Genomic DNA, 22,874 nt, shown 5'->3' on the forward strand with positions numbered 1-22,874 from the left:
AGTTGTAATCTGAACATCTGTTCAACCAAAGTTGAACCAGGACCATCAAACTGATGGTAGAAGTCCCTGAATGCCCTGCATCCACACATTGTTGCACTTACAGTGCCATGGTTCCTGGCAAAACTCCATGATGCAACAGCTTGCGCAAGATTGTGAAAAGCCTTGGGAGCCCAGTAAAAGGCCTGACTCCCCATTTCTAAGTCCTTTTCTCCCTTTCTGGATCAGCACTCCACTCTTGGTTCTTACTCAGCAAGAAATGCTTCACAGGGAGCACAAGGTTGAGGCAGTGGAGTAGGTTGTGGCAGTGCCTGTGGAGAGCCAGAGGCTGACATGAGCAGCTGATGCTGCAATGCTTGTGTGCCCCAACTCGTAGCGATCTGGAGCTATGCAGTACTTGTTTGTTTTGTGGAGCACTGCTTTTGGCTCTAGACCACTGGGCAGAGACTGGTCAGGACTGAGTTGTTCTTGAGACTTGGGATGAGCCATCCAGGCCCACTATGTAGCTTTTATTTACTAAACTGTAAATAAATAGAGTAGGACACAATTTACCACTGACCTTCTTGAATGCACCTCTGTGGAGCTCTGAGTCAGAACACAGGTAATAGTCCGCTTCCTTAGAGCTCTGTTAGCTCGAATGCTTGTCTCTCTCACCAACAGAAGTTGGTCCAATAAAAGATATTACCTCACCCACCTTGTCTCTCTAGTATCCTGGGATTGATGCGGCTACATCAACACTGCAGTCAGCTTCCTGTCAGCCTGATATACTGTATTCTTCAGTGAGCTTGTCGCTGGATTATGGAAGAAATGTTGATAACTTTAAAATCTAGAGGGAAGAGTAGGATGGAGAGTGGACTTCATCAGCCTGCAGAGAGACACATTGGCTCTCCAGCCATATTGTGTGGCCTCTACCTTTATTTCTTCCTGTCCCTACCTCTACAGAGTAGTGATCCATGAGGAAATTGAAAGGCTGACAGAGGACAAAGTGACCTTATCTTACAGGTATTTCTGGAAAGCATTGAATGTCAGACCTGAGAAACGCGGGGGCACAATGGAAGCAAAACTGAGGTATAAAGTGAACCTGTCTGGAATCCTTAGCTTGGGTAATATGGCAACAGAAGTGAGTTTTGAGAGTACACATCCATCCAATATGTCAACTATATTTAATGTCCTTTATGGACAATTGAATCTCCAAGGTACTGGGCCTGAACATCAATTGGATCTGATTTATCTACAGAGCCTACAAAATTCCCACCAGACAACTAGGTTGTAGTGGGAAAAGGTGAGACTTATGCCACTTTATCAGACACCTAGAGCTCAGAAAAAGTGGTGAAAGCTGTACGGACTGATGAGATTTTTATATAAGGGCAAAAGATTCTTTCTTTCCCCCGATCTGTCTTGTCAAACATGCATCTAGAGGGGAATTTCTGGCACTTCAGGCAGTTTGCTGTTTATGTTCTGAAGGGTGGTGATCATGTACAAGAACAATTTTGGGGGGAACGGGAATTTCTCAGAATTAGTGAACAAGTAAACTATTGCTAAGCAAATGGAGGGGAAGAAATCTGCAATGGATATTCTGTTGCTCAAATTCCTAAAGCAGAGTTGAGCATGCTGTAGATATTCTTTAAACTTACAGTTGTTTCTGTATTGCTTAGAGATACACTGGTCAGCCCTTGATAATGTGGAGTCATTGATAGTGTAATGCTTTATAAGGGATCCCTTGCTAATCACTGAAAAAGTGGCTTTACTACCTGGCTCCAGGATGAGATAAGGGAAAGCCATTGCTTACTGCCCAGGAGCCAGTTGAGATGCACTAATTCTTATACACAATATCCTTAACTCTTTTCTAGACCCTAGTACTGCAGATCTCAGATGAAGTACAGTATAGAAATTTCTTGACTCGTCATATGACTGTCTTCAGCCAATAAGGGACAGGGTTTTCTTTCTAGGATATGAAAATCATTCTTCTACTCTGTAATAAGCCAGCAAAGAAAACTGAACAAGAGCTGTTATTTTTTGATCTTCCTATAAGCAGGAACCTTGGAAGAGATTTCCCACGCTTTGCTAATACTCTTGTGATAGAACTATTTTATTTTTCTTGGCCCTTTTGTCAAGACTCCTGAAAGGGAGATCACATCCTGTAAAAGGAAAATTAACAAAGCACAAATGAACACATGCAATGCATCTAGCTCACATCCTGTGTGTGCGTGAGCATCGGGAGGGAGCTAAGTAGCATTCTAAATAGTAATGGACATGAATTTGCACTAGCTTTTTATTAAAAACTGAATTACCCATTTGTAATTTGTTCCCCCCATTACCCTCCCCCCCCCAAATCAACAATTCAAGCTTTAACATGCTGGAGAATTGTATTTCTTCTAGTACTTGCTATTGGAAGCTGACAATTCAGATTGCTCATTAATACAACCATTTCCAGTCTACACTGATCTTTCTGGCTGGCATGCTGCCTTTAAAACTGAAGATAGAGCAAAACTAATCTCATTAGAAGTTTGCATACCTCTGAGCCTGACTTCTTTATCCATGATTTTATTTATAGTATTTTGCTCTATTTGACTTAATAGGGCCTGTAGCTGAAAACTTACAATTCTCTTCTTTCTGTAGGTCTCGCCAAACCTCCAGGCAGGAGGAAGGAATACTTAGGGGATACCCTGGGTTATTCTAAACTAAAGTTGTCCTGCTGCAGAATCTGAGATCTGTGTCTCATCTCATTTCTCTGCCTAGTCTTTATATCACTAAGACTTTTTCCTATGCAGGAGTCTTAATCTCAGCCTGTGTAATTTATAATCATCTAAAAAGTCCAAGTTCAAGGCAATCTAGCACCCACATCTTTAAAACTATTCATTTTTTAAAATAGAAAATTGAGGTTCTTTCCTTTTGTAAAGCCTTTACTAATGATGATGCTTTTGGAAGCAAAAATATATTCTCCTTCATCTTCAGAAAAACTGGAGCCATTGTTGAAATGTGACTTAATAGCTGATTGTGATCTTCCTTCTTCTGTTTTCTGTGCCAAAAATACTTCAGGTATTAATGTCATAAAGGGAACTTTAATAGTTTGTTTTAGGCCAAGAGGAAAAGTCCCTTTAAATTCTTCTTTTAATTCTTCGGCATTAGCGGATTCTTGACACTGTCAAATGAACAATTCAGTGGTTTATTCCTGTCTTAATAAGGGATTCCTTTGGGAATTTCCATATGATCATTAGCTTGTCCCTTGTTAATGAGTCCCTCCCCTGATAAGGAACGCTTGTATTATGACTCTTTCCCTACTACCATCAGCAAGTCTAACTAGCCAGTTAAATTTCTAAGCAGGGTCTGGATTACCCCATTTACTGCCCCTTCTCTTCCCCAAGATTATTCCTGCTGCTGGAAATCTCAACGAGATTCAGAACACAGTGGCAAAAAGACCTAGATCTCCCAGGATGAATGTAATTGTCCTGTGTGGCAGTCCTCACACTGCTTATATTCTTCTTCTTTTACAAGTTCCCTTTGCTGACAATAGTAAGATAGAGTATAGTGTGCCTTATATAGGACAGGCTTATGACTATGAGTACGATTAAGAGAGTCCTCATTAAGACACGAACAAGCTGATGAATGGCTCAGCTAATGGAGCCAGGAAGAGGAATAGTATGCGTGGGAGACTGTGTAGGGGCCATAGGTGCCGACTCCGTGGGTGCTCTGGGTCTGGAGCACCCATAGGGAAAAATTGGTGGGTGCTCTGCACCCACCAGCAGCTCCCCCTGCCCCAGCTCGCCTCTGCCTCCCCTCCGCCTCTTCCCTGAGTATGCCGCATGCCTGCTTTTTCCCCCTGGCTCCCAGCACTTGTGCCATGAAACAGCTGTTTTGCGGGGGCAAGCACTGGGAGGGAGGGGGGAGGAGGGGGAACTCGGTGCGCTCGGGGGAAGAGGTGGGGCCAGGGTGGGGATTTGGGGAGGGGTCCAATAGGGGCAGGGAGAGGGAGGAGTTGGGGCGGAGACTTTGGGGAAGGGGTTGGAATGGGGCTGGGGCAGAGGTGGAGTCAGGGCAGAGCCTGGGGCGGGGGCAGCGCAAGCACCCACAGGCGACGGGAAAAGTTGGCGCCTATGGTAGGGGCCATTGCCAGGCGGTGTGTATAGGCATAAACAGTCTTGAATTCCTGTCCATAGTTGTTGCAGAAGGCCTGTGGAGCAGCTTTCCCATGCGGCTGGGGGAGCTAGACTAGGCATGCCTAATTCCCACCCTACTGAGCTGCCTCTGCTAGGTGTGGGTGTGACACTGTATGGAATTGAGACATTGTATATTATTAATACCAATATTGTAAAATTGCAATGAATTGTGCCAGATATGTCATGTAAGGCGTCAGTGATAAATGTTATGATTTGCCAAGTATGATGATCTTGTTTATATGTTTGTATAACTTTTGTATTGTAAGTTATAGATATGTATGTTATATCTGCATTTCAAAACTTGTGTTGTGTTTCTGTGACACCCCCAGATAGACTGGCATCACCACGGCCTAGCCCAAGGGTTCTCAAACTGGGGGTCGGGACCCTTCGGGGGTCACGAGGTTATTACATGGGGGGTTGTGAGCTGTCAGCCTCCACCCCAAACCCCGTTTTGCATCCAGCATTTATAACGGTATTAAATATATTAAGTGTTTTTAATTTATTGGGGGGTCACACTCAGAGGCTTACTATGTGAAAGGGGTCACCAGTACAAAAGTTTGAGAACCACTGGCCTAGCCTGTTCGATGGCCCATCAAGGGTCATCAGTTGTACAATGAACCCATTGAAAAAGCCAGGGACTACACCTTATGAGTCAGCAGGGCATGCCTATGGACAGAACCTATGGTTTGCCAGCGGGTGTCCGGTTTTCAACTGGAACGCCCAGCTGAAAAGAGACCCTAGCAGCTCCGGTCAGCACTGCTGACTGAGCCATTAAAAGTCTGGTTGGTGTGGGGCTGGCAGGCTCCCTACCTGGCTCCATGCGGTTCCCTGGAAGTGGCAACATGTCCCTCAGGTCCTAGGCGGAGGGACGGCCACGGGGGCTCCATGCTCGGCCACGACCCCACCCCAAGTGCCGGCTCCCAGCTCCCATTGGCTGAAAACTGTGGACAATGGGAGCTGGGGAGAAGGGGGGCAGCATCTGCAGGGGGAGGCAGTGCGCAGAGCCGCCTGGCAGTGCCTCTGCCTAGGAGCCGAGGGATATGTTGCAGCTCATGGGGAGCCCTCCGTGGTAAGCACTGCCCAGAACCCGCACCCCAAAACTCCTTCCGTGCCCCAGCCTGGAGCCCCCTTCCGCACCCAAACTCCCTCCCAGAGCCCGCACCCAAACTCCCTCCATCCCTGGCCCCACCCCAGATCCCTCCCCCCCAGCTGGAGCCCTCCCCCAACCCCAACCCCCCGCCCCAGCCAGGATCCCCTCCCGCACCCTGAACCCCTCATTTCTGGCCCTATCCCAGAGCCCACACTCCCAGCCCAGAGCCCATACCACCTCCCACACCACAACCCCCTGTCTCAGCCTGGAGCCCCCTCCCCCACTCCAAACCCCTCGGTCCCCACCTGGAGCCCCCTCCCCCACTCCAAACCCCTCATCCCCAGCCCCACCCCAGAGCCTGCATCCCCAGCTGATGTGCTCACCACCTCCTGCACCCCAACCCCCACCCCAGTGAAAATGAGTGAGTCAGGGTAGGGGAGAGCAAGCAACGGAGGGGGGGCAGGGATGGAGTGAGCGGGGGCAGAGCCTCAGAGAAGGGGTGGGCGGAGCCTCAGGAAGGGGCAAGGAAAGGGATGGGACAAGGGTGTTAGGTTTTGTGCAATTAGAAAGTTGGCAACCCTAACAGAACCCCAAGGCTTTTCCATGCCGAGTGCTGTGAAGCTTTTGTTTGGGGCACAGGAAGTACAACAAAGCCACATGGCAAAAGGAATATAAAGGGCAGCTGCATCATCTCCATTTTGTCTTCATTCTTGCTTCTTACCTCTGGGGTAACTTTTCTGCAAACTGACGCTCTGAACAAAGGACTGAACGACCCATCCAAGCTGTGGATGTGTTCCTGGACTTTCAAGCCAGCAAACTCACCAATATTGCTAAGAACCTGATACATGGACTTTGAGTCTCTATATGTATCTGAGTGCTTTACCATTTAGCTCTGCAGAAATTAATATCTGTGTCTCCACACTTTCTTGTCTGTAAAATTCTGCTTAGCTGGTGGGTAGCTGGCTGCTTTTCACCTGAACATGGGTGTACAAGATTTAGCCATCTTTATGAAGAAGTTTTCTTGTTCCCCTGCATTCAATATTTTGTTCTTCTGTAACTCTGTCAGGTCGTCTTCCTTTTCCAGAGTCCCAATTAATGTTCCTTCCCAGCACAAGTAGTGCGTTGGGATTGGCCTCAAACTCCACCAGCAACATGAAAGGAAACACACACGCCCTCCAAATATTGGACCTCCTTCTCAGAGTGTGATGCCTGTTTTAGGTCTTCAGTCTACCAACACCCATTAGGAAGCTTTATTTCTTCAGTTGCAGCATTATTATAGCATTCAACAACTGTTTGTGTGAATAATTGATTTTTTTTTGGTTTTGGTTAGGTGGCTAAACTGAAAAAAAACAAACAATACTTGTTTTGGGCCAAACTAAATATTTCATTCAATGCAAAACTAAACTTTTTGTTTTATTTTAAAGTGTTTTGATCCCATTTTGTTTTTAAAATATAGCTACATTTTGAAACACAAAGTTTTGAATTGGGGGGGGGGGGAATATATATATATATTTTTTTTTTGGATGAAACTACGTGACCCAAATTCACAAATAGTTTTGGTCAACCCAGAACTTCATTTTTTGGTGAATAAACTATGCGTCTAAAAAATTTTTCCCAGCTCTATGTTAGACAAGGCACATGCAGTGTGTTCAGTTGGTTCCCTGTAGCTTCCACCCAATGGTAACACAGATGCAGAGGTGCATCCTTTCAAAACATCATACATAATCCATTTGCTCTCTTGTGTCGCAATAGCTTTTTATAGCCAATCTGACTTCCTTTTGTGCTGTGTCTCTAATATGAGCAATTAGAGCTGATGGGATGATGTTGAATAGTGTATGCGACTGTTAACCTACAAAGAATGAGAACCCTCCAGGCATTAGTGCTGGTAATTTTGCATGAAAAGTCCTGCTGTGGAGTTTTTCTCTTTTTATCTGACAGCTGATAAGCAGCACAGTCAGTGTGACCTAAATTTGGTCTTAAATTTCCTGCCCCAATCTTTTCCATGCTCAAAATGAAAAGAAAGAGGTAATTTCTACCAGGTTTTGTCATGATTGGTGCCACGTCTTCTGTCCAAGGCTGGCCTTTTTTTAGGTTTGGTTGAGGGTTAAGTACTTTCTCAGGTGATGAAAAACTCACCTAACGCTTAAATGTTTTCCTTGACGTGTCAAGGAATTAATACTGATTTTATTCTAACACTTCTGAAAATCCAGGTATCAGAGATATTAGATTAACCAAACATACAAGGAAGTAGTTACAGATAGAAAATCCAAATGTTTCCTTCCATGCTGGGGTAATAGTTGAAATGAGTAAAAAGAGGTCCATATTTTCATTTGAAAAATGTCCTCTTGTTTATTGACCCAGAAAAATGAGTCACGAGAACCACTCTCCCAACAAAGGAAAAACACCATATCCTGTAGATCAACATTTGTCTAGAACAAGATGTATAAGGCATGATTGAAAAGCACTGGCCAGTAAAGTAAAGGGAAAGAGAGATGTAAAAAGAACAGAAGCTAAAGCAGTTATTCTGCTGAGAATTTTGTTTCAGGTATTATCTGAGCCCAAGTGTGAGAGATAAAGATGGATGCATTTTATACTACAGGTTTGTGGCGCTGTTGATGCAGAAGAACAATGAGCTTCCTTAGACAGGTCAGACTTCTGCTGTGGAAGAACTGGACACTCAGGAAAAGGCAAAAGGTAAAAGATAAAACCTTAGTCTTCAGGTTTCTACTTTAGAACATGCTGAGAATATTACAGTGCAGATAGTCAAATGACTGGTGCATTTATCAGCCTGCTAAACATGTGCGTACTAAAGAGTGAAATCGGCTGTGCTGTGTCTGTAGGCCTGCCCTCGGGGGCTTAGTCCATTTGTTTGCAAGATGCACTTTGCAGAGTAAATTTAGAACAGAGGTCATTGTACTGAGTATCTAACAAACAGCATGGCATACAGTGAAGATAGTTCTGGGTACTGAGGTTTTGGTGCTTGACTGTAAAGATATGCACAAACAAAACTGACTTGTGCACCCCACAACTTAGAGCAAGTCTGGCTCCAGATCTTAATGTTGCCACTCATGTGCACTTATATTTAGATGTGAATCCAACTGCACAAAGTGAAGCTCAATTTTTTTATTACATGGTTGAATGACAACAGTAACGGTGAGCAGGAATTGGAGAAACATTTTAAATCCTTTTCCATAATACTTTCTCTAGGACAGAGGAACTAATACATATTATGTAAATGCCTTATTTACCATTGTTCATTTTTTATTTCTTTAAACCAAATTATCTTAGGGCTAGTCTACACTGGCAATGCTAAAAACTTGCTGTGCTCAGGGGGGTGTTTTTTCACACCCCAAGCGAGAAAGTTGCAGCGCTGTAAATTGCCAGTGTAGACAAGCCCTTACAGCCTGGTTCTCTGAGGTGCTGGAAGCTCTCCATTTCCACTGGCTTCAAGTCAAAGGAAGCTGAGGAAGTTCAGCAGTTCACAGGATCAGGCCCTATATTTCTAACTAAAGATAAGTTACCATATTTCAAGTTCCCAAATAGAGGACACTACTAGGAGGAGGGAAAGGGGAGCTGGAGGTAGGGTGCTGGAGGGAATATTTGGGGGGTGCTGGTGGGTTGTGTGTGTCCTAGGAGGGGGTATTTGGGGGCTGCTTGAGGGGGTATTTTGGGGGGAAGGGTGCTGGACTACGGTATGTGTACTGGGAGGGGGTATTTGAAGGATGCTGTAGGAAGAACCTGATGGATGCTGGAGGGGTTTCCTGTGGCCTCACACTCAAGGTGGGTGGCAGTGTCGTGCTCCCTGTCATGGATGCAGCACCAGCCTGTCAGTCAGAGTTTCCCTGCCGGCCTCTCTCCCTCCTTAGGGCAGGGAGCCAGGGCAGGCCCTGTCACCCCTCCTGGCTGGGTTCTGAGGCCCTGCAGCAGGGCAGGCGGTCCAGCATAGAGGCGCTTGGTGGCTCTGCTTATCTGGCAGGCTGGCTGGGGCCGGGGCAGGCAGAATGCAGGGGAGGGACCAATCAGGGCATGGAGACTGCTCCTTCTGAGCTGCAATGTTGGGAGCAGAAAAAATCCCAGATATTTCCTCTTATTTCAAAAATCTGCCCAGTTGGAGGACAGAGGATGGGGAAAAAAAGGGTCATGTCCAGGAAAACTTGGACGTATGGTAACCCTAACTAAAGACAATATGACTTAAACAAGAGACGTGAACTATGGTAAGTGAGACATTCCTGTGGCTATCACAGAATCATGGGATTGGTTGAAATGGTTCCCTGTGTGTGCCTTTGTCTTTGAGCCCTATAATAAAAACAGACAGTCATCTGCCACCGGATCTTAGTTGAATCAGCTTTAGGCCACCTTTAATGTTGCGTGCAATTTTGCAAACTCAGCTGAGACTTACTGCTATGAAATCTGGTTTCACAGAGCATCTTTCACATTCATGCTAACCCCAAATATTTTGTGGTTTAAAAAAATTAATTAATAACAAAGGCGGCACTGGAAATGGCAGCACATGCAGGAAATACAGCAGCCATTGTGCCCTCTACAATAGCTCCTTCAAACCTTGAAGTCAATGGAGACTAGACTACCTGTGTGCTTAAGGACTGCAGGATCCAATCCATCAAACTGCTTGTCTCCATGTTAAATCTGCTTGTCCCCTCTCCCATTGCTGCCCAGTACATTTGCTCCTGCAATCCGCCTCACCAACAGTACTTGGTGATCTATTCTACGCTGCGTTGCCAGCTCTCGTGATTTTATTGCAAGTCTCACATATCAGACATGTTTTCCTAAGGACCCAGCTCTTGGAATTGTATGATTTCCTCAAAATCTCAGCTTTTCATGTTTTTATTTTTTTATTTTATTTTTAAGTCAGTTTCTAGCAGTTGTGGTTGTGGAGAAAATCTTGAAAACATGCACCCTGAAGGCTCAAAAACCCAAAGGCAAATACAAAGAATCAAATTGTATTGTTTTTGAAAATTGTATTTTTTAAAGCCAATCTGCTGATATTTTGGGGGATAACTAGTGATTTTTGAACATTTGGGGTTGGCAGTCCTGTCTACAGTATTATGACATTTCTAGTTTAATTTAACAATCTCATGAAGGAATACGCATTGGAGATTTCCTTCTGTGTAGCTGGTTCTCACTGTTCTTCTCTGCATAGCTAAGGAAATTGACACAGGCAGATGCCTGGTGTGACTAAAATCCAGGTAATTTCATATTGTATCCTGCATGTGCTGACTTCAGTGCAGAGGGTGACTCCACTAAGATGGCTGAGCCTGAGCTCAGCTCTCAGCTGCTTAGACCAACAGCACATTCCATTGATCGCAATTTGTTTGTTTTAAAGAAAGCAGCTAATTGTGGCAGGATTTTTTGGTGCTCATCCATTCTGTGCTATAGACTGAGACTGAAAGGGCTGCTGCAATCTGGTTTCTAAGTTTTTGTTTTATTTTAAGAAGCTCTCCTGTCTCCAAAGGTGAATATTTGGAGAACTTAGAAGACGTTATTTTAAAAGACTAATTCTTTGATAGAAAATGGTTGTTATAAAATATAACTATTTTCAATGCTTGAAATAATAATTTCATTCAATAAACCTATTTAGATATTTGACCTGTCACTTCAAAATATCTCTGCATTACGAGGCTTCAGAAATAAAAAAAAAAAGTGAGGAGGAGATTTTTGTGCTGTTTTTTTCACATGGAAATCTCAGTAATGTTATGTCAGGTCTTTCCTGATTTTGCATGAGAGCTCTGAGGGGTGTTGAGGATTCTTAGCTTTTAAAGCGGGCTGTTGAATCTGTAACAAAGAAGTATTTTGACTCCCATGCTTGTGGTATAAATCAAACAACTGAAAGTTTTAAACATCAGTAAAAATCACTTCCCCCAGCCTCTTCTAGGTTTCATGTGCACGGTGACCACAGTAGCATAAACCTACTAGTTCTCTAGTTCTCCATAAGAACATTTCAAGAAAAACAAGGTAGTCAAGACCTGAACTTCTAATGTCAGAAGTAAGCAGAAAAGATATTTTTTTGGGGGGGGAAAGAACCCATTTATTTTTTTCACCCATCAGAAGCAACCATATGAGTGTAAACCCAACTTTTCCTCTTTCACTAGAGCAGGGGTCGGCAACCTTTACATTTAAACATTTTTAGAAGGTCTTGCTATAAGTCTATAATATATAACTAAACTATTGTTGTATGTAAAGTAAATAAGGTTTTTAAAATGTTTAAAAAGCTTCATTTAAAATTAAATTAAAATGCAGAGCCCCGCAGACCGGTGGCCAGTACCTGGGTAGTGTGAGTGCCACTGAAAATCAGCTCGCGTGCCACAGGTTGCCTACCCCTGCACTAGAGGAATGTCTTCACAGCAGAAAAAGCTTGGGTGATCAGCATCCAAGTTAGCCTATACCAGGTGTGAGGAGCCACACGGCAAAGCTGTACCCAAGTTACTGTGTCCTCACTGGTGCCAGGGCTGGATTAACCTTTTGTGGGCCCAGCGCCAAACATATTTGTGGGCCCCCATAGAACGCTACAGCAGGAGTGCAGGAACCTTCCCTGCACACGCCCCCCTTGTTCCCCAAGGCCCCGTCCCTGCCTTGCCTCTTCCCCCTAAGGCCCTGCGGCTCGCTGCTCTCCCTCCTTCCTCTTCCCCGTTGCTGGATCCTCTCCATCTCCCTCTTCTGAGGGATTTAAGCAAAGTGAATGTGAAGTCACTGTATGCTTTGCCTTTGTATGTCCATATATTTCCTTTCGGACAAACAAGAAAACTTAATCACGTGGAACAACTAACCACTTCCAACAAATGCAGGCATAAACATGCATGAAACATTTCCCCATAAATGAACCTAGTTTGGTCCTTCATAATCCCATACAATTTTGACCACTCAGTGCATGGCACTTTCTAAAGCCAGACCTTAATTGCATTATTATTTAATAATAGTCTTAATCTGATAAATAAGAGTTGTGTTTAATTTCTTTGGCATCCAAAAATCAAAGACTTCTGGACATGGTGGTAAACTCTAGATCAGTGGTTCTCAAACTTTTTTTTTTTGCGTACCACTTGAAAATTGCTGAGGATCTTGGCGGACCACTTAAAGATCTTTCCAAATGTTGTTTGTACCGTTTGCTAACTATTGTAAAGCACTTTGGATAAAAGTGCTATATAAAAAAACCTTAATGATAATTCACTTTTTTTGTTCTACAAATAAAAGCACACAACTCATATTTTAATATCCGTAGTCTTACCTTTCAAATGCGATGGATGTGCCCTCTCTCCCCCGCCGCAGCAGCCCTGAGCTGAGGCTGGGAAGGAGGGCCATCTCTCCCCGACTGCTGTAGCCCTGGACCTGGGGAAAGTTGTCTTTCTCTGGCTGCCGCAGCCCTGCATGTCCCAATTTCCCCCCACCTCCTCTTCTCACCCCACTGCCCCCTCCCACCTACCCCTTAATCCCCCCAAGGCCACCAACTCACCTTACATGTGCATCTTCTCCAAGGTCCAGGCACCAAATTAGTGGAGCCACGTCTGCACGGCTCCACTAATTAGGTGGGTGGCCCTTCATTCTTTTGTGTGCCGCCATCCAGGCGTGCACCTTAGAGGGAACTATCTGTGGACCACCTGAATGGAGCTCGCAGACCACTGGTTGTTCGCGGACCACATTTTGAGAAACTCTGCTCTACATAATAGTAAAATTATAAAACAAAGCTATATATTGTGTATATATACCAGAGCAGGATTAGAATTAAAATCCTTGAGATTTCAGTGTCTGCACAGAGGATAAAATGCACAACTTTCAGTAACAAAAATTAAAAAGTCATGTCTAATGCTCTTCTCACTGCGCTGAAGAGGGTGGGATTTTTTTTTTTTTTTTTTCTTCTTTTATTATTATTCCTTCATTTCTGGGGGGGGAGCTATGGCTTCGGAATGAGGGCCACCGGCAGGGCTGGGAGGGGGGATCCCAGGGTTGGAAGTCAGAGGCACCGGCAAGGCTGTGCTAGTAGGGGGCTGCCTGGATCGGTCCCTGGAGTGAGGCGGGGCGGGGGGCAAGCACAGTGGGGCAGGGCGGAGCAGGGGGGATAGACAGGATCCCCCCAGGGTGGCGTGGAGCCAGCACCTACCTCTCTCTGCCAGAGCCAGGTCCTGGGGAGCCAGTTCTCTCTCTCTCCAGCAGAGCTGCAGTTCCTCCAAGCAGAAGCAGCTGCTCTTCCCACCCTCCTGGCGGGGAGACTGATTGAGGATACTCCTGCAACCGGACTTTTAGTGTCCAGTCAGCAGTGCTGACCCAACACTGCCAGGTCCTCTTTTTGATCGGACTTTCTGATTGAAAACTGGATACTTGGCAACAGAGGCGCCCCAACAAGGGGCAGGAGGCCTTGGCCCCACCCCTTTTAAAAGTAGAACTGCTATGCCTTAAGGGCGAGCAGCGGGGAGGGGCTAAGGGGTGGAGAGTAGCAAGTGGCTGGCAGACAGGCGAGTGGACAGAGGAAGGGGACGGAGAGGAGCGGGAGATGGGGGGGATAGAGGCGAGGAGGGGCTATGGGATGGAGAGGAGCAAGCGGCCATGTGGGGAAGGGGCCAGAGGGTGGAGAGCAGTGAGCCTCGGGCGGGAGGGGCACAGAGGACCGAACAGGGGGGGGGGGGGGGGGGGGGGGGGGAAAGGGGGGCGAGCGGTGGGGGGGGGAGAGGGGCTAGGGGGCAGAGAGGAGTGAGCGGTTGGTGGGGCCTCCAGGATGGGGCCTCAGGGCGGAGCACAAATAGAGCAGGGGGGCGGGGCCACAGTCCAGGCGCTGTGCCCCTTTCTTAATGTGGGCCTGACGCTATGGCAAACCCGGTACTGAGTGGTGGTGCACTCCCCTGTGTGAGGCACTAGAACTTCTGAGGGCGTTTAGCCCCTGGCTCTGTATGGTGCAGTAAGATGAGCCACTCAGATTCTTTCTCAGTGAGTTGTGGGAGAATCTTTCCTTCTGAGCGCACACAGGGAATTGTGGGAAGGGATTAGAGTATTGTCAGCGCTCAAGTGACATTTTAGCTGGGTTATCAAGTTGAGTGAAAGCAGCATGCGGTGTTAGCCTAGCACGTGAGAGGAGCCAGCTAGCCTGGGTTGAGACTGAGATTTTTGTATGTGAACAGGAGGAGATTAGAGGCAACAACACCCAAGTAAGAACCCTGGAGAACTCTGCACTGAAGACATACCCTAGGAGCCTGTTTGATTTTTTTCTTCCACTAAAATCACTGGTGGTAGGATGACCTGAAGTGGATGTTACTGTTTAGGGAAAATCCAGGCCTTGTGGCCGGATTAGCTGCTGGGGAGGTGAAAGCTGGGAGGGGCAGAGAGGTGTCCTCCCCAACTGCACAGCTGCTCCTTACTCCAGGCCAGAGAGGTGGGAAAACAGGAGGATCTTCACGGTGGCAGGTTTCCCAGTCCCTTGGTCTAGCAGTGCCCCCCCCCCCCCCCCCCCCCGGTCTGGCTTTTAGAAGCACTAAACTGTATTTTTTTAACTCAAGATTAAATGTGTGAAATAGGAAATGCTTGCTTGGCAAAAATTTCTCCGTCCTTCAGCCATAAGCCTAGGCTGAGCTTAATTAAAGCTAATAAACAAAGTTACAGTGGAAAAAACAGGGCAGCTCCAAAACTCTGTTTTTAATTATACTGTGGAATTTCTTTCTGCTCGATCCCCTGTCACCATTTAGCCTGAAGAAGGCCACGGGCACATGATGCATTCTGCAGATTGCTGTACGTATCTGGTGCCTGGGAGAGAATTTCCTATGTGCAAACCAGCTACTCAGGATTTGGGGAGAGTCTGTTGTGGCTGTTACAGGAAATGTAATGCAAGGTGGATAGGCACAGAATAACACAGCAAGCTCTCCCAGCACAAATACAGCACAGACAACAATAACAATAAAGGGCCAGAGAAGTGGGGAATGTGAGGTAGTTGCTATATGCTATAGCTATCAAAGAAAGATATCAAAAGGAAAAAAAATAATAGTTTTAACTAGTCAGATAAGCATCTGAAGGGAAAATATATTTTGTGGGGGTACAACTGCTAACTCAGCAGAAGGAGTTGGTTGCAGGTGTGCTCCATGAACCTTGTCCTTTTTCATCCCTATAATTTCCTGTGGGCCACAGAGGCTGTTAATCCCATTTCACAAGAAGCTCAGTGCACGGTTGCTATTCTTTCTCTTCTCCAACCTCCCCCACCCAGCCCAGCAGTCCTGCGTCACTGTCTGACTAGCTGCTCTTCTCAACAACTGTCTAGAATTATTATTTTTTGTTGTTATTTTAGTATCTATTCTTAGCTGTTTAGCACCTGCTGCCTCCTCTTTTTTTCACCTTAGCTTTTTAATCACCCTTGGTTTTTAAACATTCTTCCAGTGGATGGAGAGGAGCACTGAGTTCATGGTGATGTTCAGTAGGGCTCTGTTTGTTTTGTAAATTATTCGATGAATTATGTCACATTTCTTTTGTATACACTTTTTTTTCCCCCCAGCTTCGTTTTCTGGTGGAGCTTGCATGGCCTTTGTCTTTATTTCTTGTCCTTGTCTGGCTGAGGAAGGCTAACCCAGTCTATCGCCAACATGAATGTAAGAATATATATTATAAAACTAAAACATAATAATAATTAATAATTCTTATTGCAATAATGTCTAGAGGCCCCAATCATGACTCAAGGCCCAGTTGTGCTAAGTGTTGTACACATAAAAAGATGGCCCTGCCCTAAGTAGTTTATAGTTTTAGTAATTTTTAGGCATATGATGTCCCTGAATTAAAGTAACAAAACAAAAAATCCTATCTTAACAATTTATGGGCCATTTCGCTGCTTCTAAAGGCAGCAGCCATACCAATACTATCCTAATAGTAGATACTGGGGGTTGTCTATTCTGACGGTTCTGAGTGCTGCTCATTTCTCTGCTATTGATGGCACCTTGCTCTGCCAATAACCCCTCCTCTCATTTCCAAATGTAATTGCTTGGCTCTATGCACATATTGGTCTAAACACTGGTCTAACTTACCCTCTGGGATATTGGTGGGGTTGCAAGGTTATAGATTTAGCCAGAATTAGGCCTGTTGTTGGAAATCCTCCCAAGAAATTTCCCAGAAGTTTCCAGATCACAGGTCCTGGTTCTCATGGGGGACTTCAATCACCCTGACATCTGCTGGGAGGGGAGAGAAATACAGCAGTACACAGACAATCCAGGAAGTTTTTGCAGAGTGTTGGGGACAACTTCCTGGTGCAAGTGCTGGAGGAACCAACTAGGAGCCGTGCTCCTCTTGACCTGCTGCTCACAAACAGGGAAGAATTGGTGGGGAAGTAGAAGTGGGTGGCAACCTGGGTAGCCGTGACCATGAGATGGTTAAGTTCAGGATCCTGACACAAGGAAGAAAGGAGAGCAGCAGAATACGGACCCTGGGCTTCAGCAAAGCAGACTTTGACTCCCTCAGGGAACTGATGGGCAGGATTCCCTGGGAGACTAATATGAGGGGGAAAGGAGTCCAGGAGAGCTGGCTGTATTTTAAAGAAGTCTTATTGAGGTTGCAGGAACAAACTATCCCGATGTGCAGAAAGAATAGCAAATATGGCAGGCGACCAGCTTGGCTTAACAGAGAAATCTTCGGTGAGCTTAAACACAAAAAGGAAGCTTACAAGAAATGGAAACTAGGACAGATGACTAGGGAGGAGTATAAAAATATTGCTCGAGTATGCAGGGGTGTAATCAGGAAGGCCAAAGCACAATTAGAGTTGCAGCTAGCAAGGGATGTGAAGAGTAACAAGAAGGTTTCTACAGGTATGTTAGCAACAAGAAGGTGGTCAGGGAAAGTGTGGGACCCTTACTGAATGGGGGAGGCAACCTAGTGACAGATGATGTGGAAAAAGCTGAAGTACTCAATGCTTTTTTTGTCTCAGTCTTCACAGACAAGGTCAGCTCCCAGACTGCTGCACTGGGCAGCACAGTATGGGGAAGAGGTGAGCAGCCCTCAGTGGTGAAAGAACCAGGTTAAGGACTATTTAGAAAAGCTGAACATGCATACAAGTCCATGGGGCCGGATGCGCTGCATCCAAGGGTGCTGAGGGAGTTGGATGATGTGATTGCAGAGCCATCGGCCATTATCTTTGAAAACTCATGGCGATCAGGGGAGGTCCTGGACAATTGGAAAAAGGCAAATATAGTGCCCATCTTTAAAAAAGGGAAGAAGGAGAATCCGGGGAACTACAGACTGATCAGCCTCACCTCAGTCCCTGGAAAAATCCTGCACCAGGTCCTCAAGGAATCCATTTTGAAGCACTTGAAGGAGAGGAAGGTGATCAGGAACAGTCAACATGGATTCACCAAGGGCAAGTCATGCCTGACCAACCTGATTGCCTTCTATGATGAGATAACTGGCTCTGTGGATATGGGGAAAGCAGTGGACGTGATATATCTCGACTTTAGCAAAGCTTTTGATATGGTCTCCCACAGTATTCTTGCCAGCAAGTTAAAAAAGTATGGATTGGATGAATGGACTATAAGGTGGATAGAAAGCTGACTAGATCATTGGACTCAATGGGTAGTAATCAATGGCTTGATGTCTAGTTGGCAGCTGGTATCAAGCAGAGTGCCACAGGGGTCGGTCCTGGGGCCAGTTTTGTTCAACATCTTTATTAATGATCTGGATGATGGGATGGATTGCACCCTCAGCAAGTTTGCAGATGACACTAAGCTGGGGAGAGAGGTAGATACACTGGAGGGTAGGGATAGGGTCAAGAGTGACCTAGACAAATTGGAGGATTGAGCTAAAAGAAATCTGATGAGGTTCAACAAGGACAAGTGCAGAGTCCTGCATTTAGGATGGAAGAATCTCATGCACTGCTACAGGCTGGGGACCGACTGACTTAAGCGGCAGTTCTGCAGAAAAGGACCTGGGGATAACAGTGGATGAGAAGCTGGATATGAGTCAACAATGTGCCCTTGTTGCCAAGAAGGCTAATGGCATATTGGGCTGCATTAGTAGGAGCATTGCCAGAATATCGAGGGAAGTGATTATTCCCCTCTATCGGAACTGGTGAGGCTACATCTATAGTATTGCGTCCAGCTTTGGGCCCCCCACTACAGAAAGGATGTTTTGAATAAATTGGAGAGAGTCCAGCGGAGGGCAACGAAAATGATTAGGGGACTGGGGCACGTGACATATGAGGAGAGGCTGAGGGAACTGGGCTGCAGAACAGAAGAATGAGGGGGGGATTTGATAGCAGCCTTCCACTACCTGAAGGGGGGTTCCAAAGAGGATGGAGCTAGGCTGTTCTCAGTGGTGGCAGATGACAGAACAAGAAGCAATGGTCTCAAGTTGCAGTGGGGGAGGTCTAGGTTGGATATTAGGAAAAACTATTTCACTAGGAGGGTGGTAAAGCACTGGAATGGGTTACCTAGGGAGGTGGTGGAATCTCCATCCTTAGAGGTTTTTAAGGCCCAGCTTGACAAAGCCCTGGCTGGGATGATTTAGTTGTGGTTGGTCCAGCTTTGAGCAGGGGGTTGGACTAGATGACCTCCTGAGGTCTCTTCCAACCCTAATCTTCTATGAATCTATTAAATTAATGATTTGCTTTGGAAGTCCTGGGATTACTCCCCACTTACTCTCACATTTGTGAATATTAATATGACATGGTCCTTAACGTATTCATTTTAGTAAACGTGGAGGGTGGGATTTTCAAAATGCTCAATGTTAGCCTAACTCCGCTTCCTTTGAAATCAATGGGAGTTCTACCACTGACTTCAGTGGGAACAGAGTTAGATCAATTCTGAGTGGTTTTGAAAATAATACGCAGAACATATGTCTTTTTACTTAACAAAGACAAAAACCTGAAAAAACTTTCCTGGCTAACAAAGTAACCATAACATTCCTCTTGCAACAAGAAAACCTGTGAAGCTCCTAATGTTCATTCAAGCTGCCTTAGGAATGAAACCCAACAATTAATATTTTGTCTTCTCTTCTCTGTTTCATATACACAGGTCATTTTCCAAATAAGGCTATGCCCTCTGCAGGAACGCTGCCATGGTTACAGGGCATCTTCTGTAACATGAACAATCCTTGTTTCCGAAGCCCCACCCGTGGAGAATCTCCTGGCGTTGTGTCTAACTACAACAATTCCATGTAAGCAAAGAGGAATCTCCTGCATTCAGGGAAAAGAGATGTGTGTGCTAGGTTGGGGCTGCATTAATTTACTGAGGTCCTGGAGAAATGCCTAGCAGCCTGTCTCTAATGCATATCACAGATGTGACAGATCTTGGTGAGCAGTCATGGAATAACGTCAGCCACAAAGTTCACCCTCAAATTGGCTGTAATCCCCATCCCCTATCAATGGGGTGGGTACATGATAAAGGATATTTTATAGAATTATTCTGCAGTGTGAATTCAAATCCAACCCTTGGCAGAAAGTTGAGCATCCAGGAAGACTGGATGGTTCAGGATAGAGGTAATGGAATATAGAGCTTTTCAACTGTAGCATGTAGATCTAGATCTAGCCCTGGTCAATAAAAACCAAAAGGTTGCATCTGATGGCTGTTCTATGGCCTGTGTGAAATGAGTTTGGTGGTGTCCCTCCAATTGCCAGTGAACAGGTGTCCACATCACAAAAACCACTCCTTCAATTGCCTATTATAGTAGAAGTCTAAGAACAAAGGCCCAGGAATTAAGAGTATAGAACCTGAATTGTCTTTTACCACCATTTGAGATACTTCCTCTAAATCAGGGCTGGGGCAAACTGGCAATGTGGGAAAGCTTGCATTGACTCCGCCCATGCTGTACCTGTCTTGGGAACATATAAAAGACTTCCCTCAGTCTGTCAACTCTCAAACACTAAATTCACTAATGGGGAGATGGGCAAAATTCTGATCTTTTGGTCAGAATCATCTTTGCAAGTGCTTCAGTGTATTGTGTATTATAGCTGACTCATGCAAGTCATGGAGTTTAGCAGGGCAAGGACCTCTAGAGTAAAACGAGGACAATTGCAAAATCTGTTCAAACATGCAGAAAATAATGGCCACATGCCCACTTGTCAGGGGATGGTTTTATCTTTTGAGCAGTGATACTCAGACTTCCAAGGTTCAAGAGCCTAATTAGCAATCAACATTGCCTAAAAGAGCCACATTAGTGTGAATTCATTGTTTCACTTACTATAGTACTATATATTCATATTTAAACAGTATGATGGGAAATATTTAGTTAGTTTATTCTCACAGCAAAATGACTGACCAAGTATTATTATTTTATCAACTACAGTTGGTTAATAATATAGTAAAAGCATCCTGATTGCTTAATAACTTAGGCTAATAATTAAATCAGAGTTTTAATATCATGTGCTGCAAAGACAGAAAGACACATTAAAGAGCCACTTGCTGTTCACGAGCCTCAATCTGAATATCATTGCTTTAGAGACTCCAAAGCGGAAACATCCATGAGCTAACAACATCAAGGCCATCAAAGATGCAGCCATCTGAAACTGGCCTACTTTGGTTTTCCCTTTTCATTCCACTTTCTTTTTTTGTTTATCTGTGAACATTTAAAATGTTAAATCAAATGGAGTGGCCTATGAGCTAGTGTATTTGTTTTCTGTATAATGCACCTTTACTTTTCTAGGTAGTCTCTTTTTCCAGCTGCAACTTTGTGAGGCAAATCAGACTCAACACATCAGAGGAGGCAAACGCACTGTGCTCTCTGAGAGACTTGACTTGACTTCCTTCTTGTTTTCCTGTTTCCTATAATCTTAAAATAAGTTATTTAGGTTGAAAGTATCAGTCTTTGTATGGAAAAATATAGCACTCTTAAAGAAATGCAGTGTTTCAGCACCGATCTGGGAGGAATTGCGCATTATATCCAGGTTCTATCTCATGCCCACTGCATAGGGACTGGTCATCTGTGACAGCTCAATACCTAGATGTGCTCTGTTTCTCACTGGTACTTATTAGAATTTATTTGTACCTGTCCCACAAATACAGAGTCTGATTCTTCCACCCTTACTTGTATTGTACTACTGTACCTTACTCTATGGGGTGGGAGGGCTACACCCTGAGTAAAATACTGCTCAGCATGAGTAAGCGTGACCAAATTGGGCTCAAAGTAATTTTCATTTTCAAATTGGGCATGCAGGTTGCTGCTGTTTAGTGCAAACTTTGATTCTCTTACAATAGCTCAAATAGTCTCTCTGTAATATCCGTTAGATTGATGCTGCTGTAATGAATCCATAGAGATGGACATGTCTGTAGCCTGACAACATTAAAGTCATTCCAAAGGGTTTAAGTACAGAAATAGGCTTTAACCAAAAGCTCAAACTTTGGGGAAGTTTGGATCCTAATCCAGATCCGAACATTGCCCCCTACATCTAGTGGACACTATGACCAGATTAACTTGTGTGTGAAGAGCCTCATTCTCTTTGTTTCTGCGTTTCCCATGACATGTAAGGTTTGTCTTACCTGCCCTGTGTCATTAGTCTTTACTAATGACTCATTGATTCTTCTTTCAGTTTAGCAAGAGTGTATCAAGATGCTCAAGAGCTCCTACTCCAAGCACCTGAAATCCATGACCTGGGCAGAATCTGGGAGGAATTGCGCATTATGATCCAGTTTATGGAAACAATGAGGACTAATCCTGAAAGAATTGCAGGCAATTTGTTTCATTATATTCTTTAGACTGTAGTACATTCCCGCCCAAGAGCTGGGTAATCCTCACCTCTGCAGACAATGTCAGGAGTGACAATACAATTCACACCTGCCTGTTGGTAAACATACATTTAAACATTCTGTATTTGAATGGCCTTAGAAATTATTGATTTAAATTCTAAAAGGACACTCCCAAAATTAGTGGGACAAAAATGGATTGGCCCTGAGAGTGACAGTGACCTATCTTAGCTACAAATCCTTCACCTCAGGATTTTTTATATATAAAATCTAATATTGTGACTCAGCAAATATTTGTTAATAAGACAATATATACAGTGACTCCAATAAACCATATGATACAGGTGTTCTATGATGGTGTGTGCATATACTGTATGGATGCCATGAGGGGACTAACTCATTGTGAAGAGCTTGGGGCACCTCAAAATACCCCAAAATGTAGGCTTTTTAAGAACACAAATATATTCTGAGCTGCATTTTGGAAGCGAGCTGCAAAAACTGATCCCAAACAATCAGCCCTGTGGGAGTGAGGGAAAGCACAAAATGCCAGAGCTTTGAAGTTCAGAGTTCCAGGGCCGCACTCCAGGTTTTTCGAGCTTTTCAACTTTCTTTGCAATCCCAGTTCTGCATTCAATGTTCCTTTACAGGGCATGTCAACTCTATTTAAGTCAGAAAATAAACAAGTGTGTTCCAGCTGCCAGGCATCCTGTGTAGCCCAATATTAGTGCTGCTTCAGAATCCCAGTTTAAAGTCAATAGCCTGATTTATTTTAAAATAAAAGTTGTATTCTGCTTGTTCATAAAGCAACCAACAAAACTAATGTTGGGGATAAAGAAACAGGATGAGAAGTGCTACTCTTTCTTCTGTGTGGAAGGAATTACTGGCTCTGTCTGTGTGTGTCTGTGTGTGTAAGTACTGTAAATTACATATATAAACTGTGTTAAGAGAACATTAAGGGGGAAAAGTCAAGCACTCAGAAATTAGGAAATGCCA

The 22,874-nt window shown here is 44.7% G+C and overlaps 1 protein-coding gene across 1 annotated transcript in view; it reads left to right on the forward strand.

Moving 5' to 3' along the window:
* The first annotated feature begins 7,872 nt into the window (after window positions 1–7,872).
* The window catches only part of LOC113407202 (retinal-specific phospholipid-transporting ATPase ABCA4-like), a 113,130-nt gene continuing 98,128 nt past the window's right edge, over window positions 7,873–22,874 (forward strand). Inside the window, exons 1-4 of the mRNA XM_026655362.1 lie at window positions 7,873–7,938; window positions 15,722–15,815; window positions 19,218–19,359; window positions 21,728–21,867. Coding sequence (XP_026511147.1) covers window positions 7,873–7,938; window positions 15,722–15,815; window positions 19,218–19,359; window positions 21,728–21,867 — 442 coding nt within the window. The remainder of the gene's footprint in view (window positions 7,939–15,721; window positions 15,816–19,217; window positions 19,360–21,727; window positions 21,868–22,874) is intronic.

The sequence above is a fragment of the Terrapene carolina genome, unplaced genomic scaffold (assembly GCF_002925995.2).
Source record: "Terrapene carolina triunguis isolate 2854851 unplaced genomic scaffold, T_m_triunguis-2.0 Scaffold210, whole genome shotgun sequence".
NCBI lineage: Eukaryota > Metazoa > Chordata > Testudines > Emydidae > Terrapene > Terrapene triunguis.